This window comes from Silurus meridionalis, chromosome 10 (genome assembly GCF_014805685.1).
Source record: "Silurus meridionalis isolate SWU-2019-XX chromosome 10, ASM1480568v1, whole genome shotgun sequence".
Lineage (NCBI taxonomy): Eukaryota > Metazoa > Chordata > Actinopteri > Siluriformes > Siluridae > Silurus > Silurus meridionalis.
In genome coordinates this window covers 13,632,177-13,643,508 of record NC_060893.1, presented here as the reverse complement: position 1 = coordinate 13,643,508, position 11,332 = coordinate 13,632,177, and the positions used below count along the sequence as shown (strand labels likewise).

General features: G+C 39.6%; 1 protein-coding gene across 1 annotated transcript in view; it reads right to left on the bottom strand.

The window, feature by feature from the left end:
* Positions 1–569: 569 nt before the first annotated feature.
* The window catches only part of furinb (furin (paired basic amino acid cleaving enzyme) b), an 87,145-nt gene continuing 76,382 nt past the window's right edge, over positions 570–11,332 (bottom strand). Inside the window, 7 exon segments of the mRNA XM_046860019.1 lie at positions 570–4,732; positions 6,774–6,902; positions 7,152–7,276; positions 7,497–7,676; positions 8,515–8,632; positions 8,804–8,907; positions 10,750–10,850. Coding sequence (XP_046715975.1) covers positions 4,056–4,732; positions 6,774–6,902; positions 7,152–7,276; positions 7,497–7,676; positions 8,515–8,632; positions 8,804–8,907; positions 10,750–10,850 — 1,434 coding nt within the window. The 3' untranslated portion in view covers positions 570–4,055.

The following is an 11,332-nucleotide window of genomic DNA, read 5'->3' as shown; positions in this document are numbered from 1 at the left end:
ACATGTTTATATTTCCTTCTATAAATATGCAGCCTTTTCACAGTCATTTCCTGTTTTACTGTACTGAGCTTTATCACTCTGGTAAATACATTATTATGAAAGCCCCAACGTTATCGTTAAAAGCACACGAAGTGGAAACGAAACTTATAGATACTATATACATTGTTGATGACCTCTCTCATTAACAAGCCATTACTACCATCAGAACTGCTGCTTATGCCCTTTTTGCTTTATTGAACCATTGGATATAAACTCTGTGTAAAATCAGCAATTCTAGAAAGACTCAAACTAACCCAGTCTGATCTTAATCATGCCACGATCAAAATCACTAAGATCTCGTGTTGAACATTACCGAATGCTGCTGGCTCGTGTCTGCATGATTTTCTGCATCACGCTTCTGCCAGATGATTGGATAATTGGAGGGATGAGCAGGTGCACATGTATTTATAATAAAGTGCTTGGTGAGTGTATAGAAACAATATTCTGAAGAACTGGTACTGAGCTAAACCTTTGAATAAACACAAGCATTAGATTTGTAAAAAAAAAAAAAAAGAATCTCAAACCCAGAGTGAATGTCATTAAAGTTGATTTAATAAGATAACAACATCTTTTCAATTATAAACAGATGATTTAAGGATGAAGCCTTTTGCTTGTCAAACCTATTATTTCTGGAACGGAGGAATCATTAGTGCTGTACATGAGCGGCATTTCTACGTTGGGGGTTCGCAGTGTTTACTGCTACTACGCTATAACGAAATTCAAAGCTTGTGACACAGAGAGAGCCAATCACTAAGCTTACATTGATCTTCTTCGAAACAAATGCCAAACACTCTCTTGAGCCTCTTACCACACTGCTTCTGACGGCTTTTAGTGCATCAAATCTCAGAATCAATAAATCTTCCTTTGGGCAAAGAAAATTACTCTGCCCACCACATGAGAAAAGGGAAAACTCATTATACAAGGTTATTTCAACTCCCAGCTGTTCCAAGCCAATTTATCCAGAACAAGCCTCTTGCTTCTGATTGATCTAGATCAAAGTTTCTTAAATCCAGTTTTGGGGCCCTTTGGCCTGCACTGTGTTGATGTTAACTAACCTACTTACCCCAAATAATGCCCAGTGCAACAGTTATCCCAGGAGTTGATTCTAGTTAATCAGAACTAAACTGCCAGGGATTGGGTTGTAAAATGCTGCTCTAGACTTGCAGTGCTGTAGCACTATCTGGAATCCAGCACAGTCTTTGGTCTCCCTGCTCTCACATTTCTAATAAACAGAGCAATTAACTGCTGCATATAAATGAGGTGCCTATGAGCAGGTAACTGTGCTGGACCACAGGACTGGAACTGGCCAGCTTTCATCTACAAGGTGAATTTATTCACTTTAAGGAGGTTAACATTGTAACTATATTAAAACAACCACTGGATACATTAAATTAATCAAAGCTGAAACTTCTCAGTCAGTGGAAGTATGTAAAAATATTTGTCAAATCATGTGAAAACTGAGCAATGCCTCTGCATTCGCATGGTGTTTCACTGCATATACAGTGGGTAAAATAAGTATTGAACACCTTTTTTTTTTAGTAAATATATTTCTTAAGGTGCTATTGATGTTACATTTGTACCAGATGTTGGTAATAAACCATGCAATCCACACATGCAAAGAAATCAAACCATAGATGTCCATAATTGAAGTTATGTGTAATAATGTGAAATGACCCAGGAGAAAAGTATTGAACACACGAAGAAAGGGAGGTGAAAAAAGGCATGAAAAACCAAGACACCAGATGAAATCAATCAGTAATTAAAAAGCAATCAGTAATAAAAAGCAATCCTGCCCCTCGTCAGTGCTAATTAATATCAGCTGGTTCAGTCCCAACTGATGGCCTGTATAAAGGTGTCCTAATACCAAGGTGTCACACAAGAAGATTTTATGATTAGTAAAAGCGCACTCTCAAAACCTTCACAACCTTATTGTTGCAAAACATACTAATGGGAACTTTTGAAATGTTCTAGTGAGCACTGTTGGGGCCATAATCCAGAAATGAAAAGAACATCATTTCGCTATAAACCGGCCATGACCAGGTGCTCCTCGCAAGATTTCTGACAGAAGAGTGAAAAGAATTATCAGAAGACTTTAGAAAGACCTGAAATTAGCAGGTACAATTGTTTTAAAGAAAACAATAAGTAATGCACACGACCGCCATGACCTGTGTGCACGCTCACCACTCAAGACTCCATTTCTGAAGAAAAAGCATGTTGAAGCTTGTTTAAAGTTCGCTGCACAACATTTGTACAAGCCTGTGAATTACTGGGAGAATATAGTATGATCAGATATAGTCTGGTGGGAACATCATTGTGTGGGGCTGTTTTTCAGCATACGGTACTGGCAAACTTCATATAATTGAAGGAAGGATGAATGGAAAGATTTACTGAGACATTCTTTAGAAAAAATCTGCTGCCATCTACCAGGATGATGAGGATGAAACGAGTGTGGACATTTAAGCAAGACAATGATCCCAAACTCGCAGCTGAAGAAACTCTCAATTGGTTTCAGAGAAAGAAAACAGAGCTGCTAGAATGGCCCAGCCAATCACCTGACGTGAATCCAATTAAAAATCTATGGAAAGAACTAAAGATCAGAGTTCATAGAAGAGGCCCACAGAACCTTCAAGATTTGAAGAATGTTTGTGTGGAAAAATGGGCCAAAATCACACCTGAGCAATGCATGCAACTAGGCTTTGTACGAAGTATTCAATACATTTCAGTAATCGTGTTCAATACTTTTTTCCTGTGTCCGTTCACATTATTACACAACTTCATTAATGAATATCTATGGTTTGATTTCTTTGCATGTGTGGATTGCATGGGTTATTAACATCTATTAAAAATGTAACATCAATAGCACCTTAAGAAATATATTTACTGAAAAAAATGATGTGTTCAATTCTTATTTTACCTGCTGTATATGCAGTGCTTCTGATAATTAGGTTTCAATATTTCACTGCAATTATTATTTTTTTAGTTCTGAAGCCCAAATTAAATAATTTTAGGATAAAACTACATAGGTTTTACACTGGTAATAATTTCCACAGGATTATCCAATCTTAAGCCTGGGTAGACAAGCCTCATTATAAATTGAAGTGTACCTGTAACAGTCACACGGATGCTGAATTGGAATGATCAGCACACTTCCATTTGGCAAACTGAAGGCTTTCAGCAGACAGGCTAGTGTATGGACAGTAATACAACAACATCAGCCTCTCCCTTTAGGTTGAGTTTCTTGTGGATTGCTTAAGGGCTTAGTCAGACTCAATAGTCAATTATTCTTAAATGTCACATCCATCTCCACTGTTTTCAAATGGATCAAAGCAATCTTCTGGAATATTCTGCCATTTTCTTAAAATCTCTAAGCAATAACCATCACAAATATAGGAACGTAACAAACGCACACAAAGAGAGTAACAGAGACTAATCAGCATGTTTTGGCATATAATGCATTTATGATGATACTACATGTATGGGCTTTATGCAGTGGCCACTAACCAATGAAAGCTTGTGCATAAATCCAGTCTGGACCCTTGACAATAAAAGGTCAACTGGAGTAAATTCAGCCCTTATCAGCTTTAAATTAAACATTAGCATTCATACTTGCGCACACACAGCGATCTTAATTCGCACTTCAAATCTCACCAATCAAACCACCACAGAGAATTCCAAATAAATTCAAAATATAAGGAACTTCCAGACGTGTGGAGTCAGGTTCTCCTGCTGGGAGTCATCGGAGATTAAATCCAACCGCAACAATGATTCTGGCTCGGTATCTCGCTTCTGAACAGACATAGACAACCGTCTGCTTCCGTGTGTGCTCTCTTGGAAGAGTCTGGAACATAGCAAGGCATGAAGTGAAGCAGACATGTTTCTTAACTCCTGTCTAGCGGCCTGACTACAATGCACAAGGTGGGAGAAACGGAGAGAGAAGTAGTGGTTGATTCAGCTCACTCACCCTGTGAAAGGAAGACTGAGGCATGTGAAAAGCAGGACATGGGTCATTAGGACCATTAGAGATCACTCTGTGTCTGTATAAATGCTGTCTTTTCACTGTGGCAGTCCAGTTCTTCATTTTCTGATTCCGAGTTCACCCCACCTGCAGTGTCCTCATCCCCCCACACAGTGGGAATCCCTCGATACAACACCCTGCTGTTAGTCAAATCCCGACCTAAGCCAAAGCCAAAGCTGAATCCGACCCGCACACCTCTACCACTCGAGTCCGTCACCTGTAGTTTGGTCCTCCTACAGAAGGGGGTGCTGGCTGCACCTGAGTGCAGCTGCAGTAGCACAAAAATGGCTGCAAATGTAGCCAGAATGAAGGCACAGCTCAGCACGGCCACAAGTACAGGGAGGTGTGAAGATGTCTCAACTTTGGGCATCTCAGCTTCTGCCTGTTCTACACCCTCACTGTGAAGCGCTGGGCTGATGGGAGATTTGCGCTGGACTTGGTTTTGATGCAGACACGCTGTGCCCACCAGGTGGCTATGGGGTGGGCAGGACAGGCACTCTGTCTCACCAGGACCAGAACATGTCAGACATGTAGGGTGGCAGACCAGGCACGCCTGCACTGAGGATTGCTCCACCCAGTTATCCAGAGAGAGGTTGAGGAGCTGCAGGCCGGGTGTGAAACCTGGAGGACAGGACTTCACACAGCCTTGTAGAAAAAGCCACAACCCAGTGCTGCACTCTGCAAACAGAAAAAAGAAGAAACACTGAGAAAGGAAGAATGTTTACCACACCACCACATGTATCCTAATTATAAGGGTGCCCAATGAGTCCAACATCACAAGGTTAATATATATTTTAGTTTTTACAGACCATGAGGCATGTGAGCAAAGAAGACCAAATTTACTCAAAGGAATTTGTAGTCAATTTGAAAGTACAGGAAAGAAATGAGAAATGTTTCACATTTGGGTCGGCACATTAAAGTGGAATGTAACTCTATTACTCCTGTCATCATTAACCATGTATATATTGACTGCAAATTACATCTACACTTGCGTATTGGAAAAGTGGTGGCTATAATAGTCAGGTTCTGTAATTTAATATTTCCTGCTAAAAAAAAACACAAAAAGCACAGAATATGTGAAGCCAAAAAATAAAAAATAAATAAAAAAATAATTTGAAACTAATAAAAATTTTTGTTTCAGTGCAAATTTTGGTGTAAAACACAATGCAAAAATAATCGTCACAGTAGACTGGTGCACTCTCGAAATTCATGATAGAAACCCACTGCAAACACTGTCAGACCCTTGAACAAAAGGCCCATAACTCTTAATTATTTCTTATAACTTATAATATTCGCCCAATATTTCACCTTCACCACTGAGACAGAGAATAGGACAGGGAAATACTACGCCTTGAATGATTCAGATCACAGTACATGTACTCTTGTTGCTGACAGTAGCCATTACAATTGTCATTGCTCCTTGTAACAGGTAAAATGTGCCTCTAAAAAGGCACTTACACACTTAACACACTTCAACAGAAACAAACCAGTGAAGACAAATAAAAAACACATTTAACGGCCTCACACACAGAAGGCATACCGTATGTAATGCACCACAGTTATTGCACAACCACAATATTATCTAGCTGCTAATTTTTTGTAAGTGCAGTTACATTGATTACGGATTGTAATATCGATAGTGAAAGTCAAACTCATTCATACATTCATTAGCACTACACGTGGCAGGTTAAAGATAAATCAATATTGCTGCAAGTAGTTGTCTTGGGAGGAGGTGGTTATGAAGAGCTCCACTTCAAAACAAGAGAAGAAAAAACACGTCACAGGGTATTTTTCTCCTGATAAAAATGGAACCCATGAGTAGTGTCTTTTGGACATTGCTCTGTATAGTGTTTTTCGATACTGATAATAAATATTTATAATGATAGAATCAGGGAGCTGATAAAAGCAGACTTTATACTTCCAGACTGAGTGTCTGGTGTACACAGGAATGTGAGAAGATCTTCATCTTCTTCTTTCGGCTTCTCCCATTAGGGGTCACCACAGCGGATCATCCGTTTCCATACCCCCCCTGTCCTCTACATCTGCCTCTTTCAACCCAACTACCTGCATGTCTTCCCTCACCACATCCATAAACCTCCTCCATGGTCCTCCTCTTTTCCTTCTTCCTGGTGGCTCCATCCTCAGCATTCTCCTACCGATATACCCCATGTCCCTCCTCTGCACATGTCCAAACCATCTCAATCTCACCTCCCTTTACCTTGTCTTCAAAATGTCCCACATGCACTGTCCCTCTAATAAACTAATTTCTAATCCTGTCCATCCTCATCACTCCCAACGAAAACCTCAACATCTTAGGAATGTGAGAAGATATACACCAAAATGTCTCATTGCAATTTTGCTGCTTTAAACTGGAGATAATGCATAAATTAAAAGGAAGTCATTAGCCTGTGGTTTGTAATGTAATTTGTCAGTTTCTTCTTCGCCTAAATTAGTTTTTTTTTTTTAAGGGAACCTAATCTGAATGATCCGATATAAGAATGTTTAAAGAACATAATAAGAATATTTTAGTTTAGTTTACAGTGATAATTGGAATAACTGCAATTCCTTTGGTACTATGAATATTCACATAAAATTCTCTGTCGTATGCGGCAGTGAGCCAGGATATTGTCTATGGTTGTTCTTCCATTTCTTTTAATTTCTGGATGCTGCAGTGCATTTAATAATATCTCATTTCTGACCATTTTGTGTGTGCTCTTACCAATGCAGATCTGCTGGGCATCAAATGTTTTACAGCTGTTGTTGGAAGGCCGACTGAAATCTGAAGCAGACAAGTCCACAGCACTGGGGCCTGTTCCATATAGGATTAGTGTGAACTGTGAAAGAACACCTGAGTATGTAAAAAACGAGAGAGATAATTATTAACAGTGTGCATGGGTTTTATTATTTTTTTTTTAATGATAGAAATAAAAGAAACGATTTTGTTCAAATGACAGGAAAGGATGACAAAAGAGGTCTCTTCTGAAATGATGAAATCTGGGCAACATTTTTAACCGTGAGCCATCACTTAAAAAGTCATTATTTCTGACATGACTTTTCAATCTTTAAAATAATAGTTATTTGGAATTCAGAATTTTACCATAATCATTAAGCCCAGCCACATTCTCGATTTCCAGTGTCCATTCTCCTTGGGGGTCCTCATCCCATGCATGTGTGGTCATGAAAGCCCAGTCACTAAAACCCTCTGGTGAGTTATCCTGGGGTCTGAGATATACACACACACACACACACACATACACACACACAACAGTATGCAAACAATTATGTACTTATGTAATTCAACATTTATTACACTTGTGCATCCGAAAACATCTATTCTGCCCGTTGAGAGCAATCAAGCAAGAGTGATCAACCACTACTTGATGAAATGCCTAAGCTGATGAAATGTATGTAGCCTTGTTTAATTTGAAGAGATTGTGTTTACCTAGGAGCCAGCAGTGTGGAGCGGGTCCCCAGGGGACTGAATAGGTGAATGGCCAGGTTCCCTCTGTGTGTATAGGATAGTGTGAGTCTGGCCTGCACATGCTCCAGTGAGCTCACCAAATCAGGCTGTCCTAAACAAGCATCCACACTCTTACTGAACACCAGATGGTTCTTCACATCCCTACAAACACAGCAGCATGACATCAGCATGAGTCAGAACATTCTACACGACATGGCATTGGTATATTTAAAAAAACAACCGCTTAAAGGGAAATGATTGCTTAGTTTTAATGGAATTCAATGCTGCCCATCTTCTTTTAGCTGCAATGCCACACAGATATGACTCATAAAAATTGCATAGTTGAATAGATTGGTCAGACACTAAAGCCTTGAACTGACTCGAATCCAAAAAAAAAAAAAAGAGAGAGAGAGAGAGAGAGAGAGAGAGAGAGAGAGAGAGAGAGAAATCATTGCTTCATGCAAAACATTTGCAGTATGGTATAAATAAAAAATTTAATAGTTCAATTTAGCTAAATGTAAGGTAGCAATATGTTATTAATATCAGCAATTAAAACCTATTAAAATTATTGTTAGCAATTAAAACTTATTAAAAACAGAAGGGCACAATTCAAAGCACAGAAATCACAATCTGACAAGAGCTGTTTAGCATTCTTCCCACCTAAAGCAGCAATTGTAATAGTGTAAAGAGCTAACGTTTTTAACTGACATTAGAATAAAGTCTAGACAATGTCAGGCAGTAATTAATTAGAAACAGACTAAACAACATCATCCATTATAATTATTATTATTATTATTATTATCATCATCATCATCATCATAAAATGCCCATCTATCTGTCAGCTGTAATTAGTATGCAGTAGTCATCTGTTGTGGACAATTTTGGAGACATGATTCAAAAAGTTAGAATTTTCTACATTGCTGGAATCACAGGCAGAGGGATCTCTAGCTCCTTGGGCAGCTCACCCTGTTTGTGTGTTTCTTTGACCTTTTTTTTTTACCTGGGTTCAGAGAGCATGTCAATAACACACTTGTGCTGCGGCCCCACACTGGTCCAGTTCTGGGCCAATGCCACCATGGCACTTGCATCCAGCAGACCATATCCATATGAATGACTCACTGCCAGAAAACAAGCAAGAGAGCGAGAGAGCGAGCGAGCGAGCGAGCGAGAGAGAGAGAGAGAGAGAGAGAGAGAGAGAGAGAGAGAGAGAGAGAGAGATTAAGTCAGCTAAGTTAATTTGAACCATGCAGCTGCTTCCAGTTCCCAACTGGATGACATCTGTTTATTACCTAAGCGGCCCACGCCATTGGTCCTCCAATCATTTGTGATGAGGTGGGCGGGATGTGCTGCTCTGATCACCAGGTGTTGCATGTCCCTCCAGGTCAAATTCATACTGTATTAAGACAAAGAAAGAAGGGAGGAGAAAGGGAAGAAAATTATAAGACTTGTAATACAACAGCAGAATAATGCACTAATTTACAAATTGTAGTTATGCTAAATACTTCAGTAAGCATAAAAAAAAGCTCCAATATATTTTGATAAAGCACATCCATCACATATTGAATGCTTTATTTCAAATTCACTGTAATGGTGAACAAAATATTGTCACTTAGACCCTACTTTATACTAAGATTTTGCTTCAGTGCTTGGCTCATTGCATGCATTTGTTAATTTGAATAGCTGTTGCACTGATGGCACAACACATGGCAGTGTGAGCATCAGCAGCCCACACAGAAGCACATAAACATCCAGCAGTGCTACTAACTTTAAATGTTGATTAAGAATTTTCCACAAACAAGATACGCTGAGCGGTCCAAAAAATAATGGAAATGTCTTTACTCTAATACGTTAATATGAAAACTGGAATGACACATGCTGTGGTACTCACAAATCTCAAACAAAGGTCAAGTTAATCAATTTGTGTCACTTATTAACTGCCTTGATAAATGACCTTGCAATTGAATTTACCGTATATGTCATTTATAATTAGTACAGTGCAAAGGTTGACCTAGAGATGACTGGGCAATGCGGCACACTGGAGACTCTCAGAGAAAATAAACAGCCCTAACCTCTCCACAGAACAGGCTCTGAAGTCACCTTCAACTAAACAACATCATAAACACCCACCCATAGATTTAATAGGGAGAAAAAGTGACATAAGGAGAGAGAGAGAGACAGAGAGAGAGAGAGAGAGAGAGAGAGAGGGAGGGAGGGAGGGAGGGAGGGAAAGTGAGAGAGAGGGGGCAAGGCACCTCGGGCAAATATAATCAAAGCATGAATCTGAGGGGTTTAGTGCCCCAAATGGCAAGGACTGAAACTGAAAAGCCCAATTTTGGCTTCCCACATAACACTTATCATTTCACCCTGTCCAAATCGAAAATACATTTTAGTGATCTTAAATAATACTGTGCTTCTGTAGACAAACCCACATCTTCACTGGGGAACAATTTGCTGACCGATAATATTTCATGGGTCTTTTTGGCTCTCTTCCTTGTGTAAGGAAAGACTATTGCATGACTTTGTTAGGACTTGTAATTAAGGACTAGCTGTAGTGAGGATGCCACTGAAACTCCTTAAACAACTAAAACAAGTGTAAAATCTCTGTTCTTCTGTGCTCCTCTCAGTCACATTTTACAGAAGACACGTCAGATTTGAAAAGCTAATTGCAGATATTGAATGTGCATTCGAAATAAGTTCGTTATTTATATTTGAATAAGAATCATGTTCATGGATCACAATTAAGCAATCAACTGTATAACCTTTGACACTAAACACTTTAAAGTTTATGCATGTTAATGTATGATAACCACTAATATTTAAACATGTATCAGGTGTCTTTGTATGGAGTGCCCTTCTGTCACCAAACATGATAACAGTAAACCTGACCAAAAAGTTTGATTTATAATTCTCATTATAACAAATGCTGCCAAATTTACTTCAATGATGCTTGGTGAAGTTCAGGCTCTGCATTTTGCAAAATGCTTCATCCAAACAGTTTTATTATTAAAGGCAGTGCCTTTGAAACGTGACAGCCACAATTCTTAGCTAAACTGTGCACTTCTAAATGAGCATTTAAAACTGAAGCAGGTGAGTTTATGCAGACTAGTGCAGAGTTGGACTCAGGAGGCAGGACGTTTGTTGTAACTACAGTACGGGACATTTCTCTGCCAATATGTGTGTCGCCTAAGTTGGTGTGTGGGTATGATTGTCTGTGTTGGCAGGTTTCTTGACTCACTTAGCTTCCAGGGCGAGAGCAATAATGCCTGCAGCCAGAGGGGCCGATGCAGACGTGCCAGTATGTGAGTCTGTGCACTTCTTCCTCAGATCGGTTGTCACCTACACACACACACACACACACACACACACACACACACACACACACACACACACACACACACACACACACACACACACACACAATGCAGTGAGAAATTAGACATTATGAAAGTCACTGAAAACGTACAGAAATGAAAAATGATAGAGGAACAGCCGCAGGCACTTGGCTTGTTGACACATTTGACAAAGCTGGTGTCCGGAGCAACCTCTGTCTGTACACTCACTCCTGCTGGGACTTCCGGCTGTCCCGAAGATTAATAAGATGGCATCATCATCATGGCTGACTGGGCATTGAGACACTGAGTTTAATTTGGGCCTCTGAGACTTGGGGCTATCGTGGCATTCTCCAACACTTTGGGACAGAACAGGGTCCAGCCTCAGGCAACACTACCTTCAGGTATTCCATACAGTAATTGAGCCACACACACACACTCAATTGGCAGTTTATTAAACACATCTATCAACAGTGGCTATAAACTGAC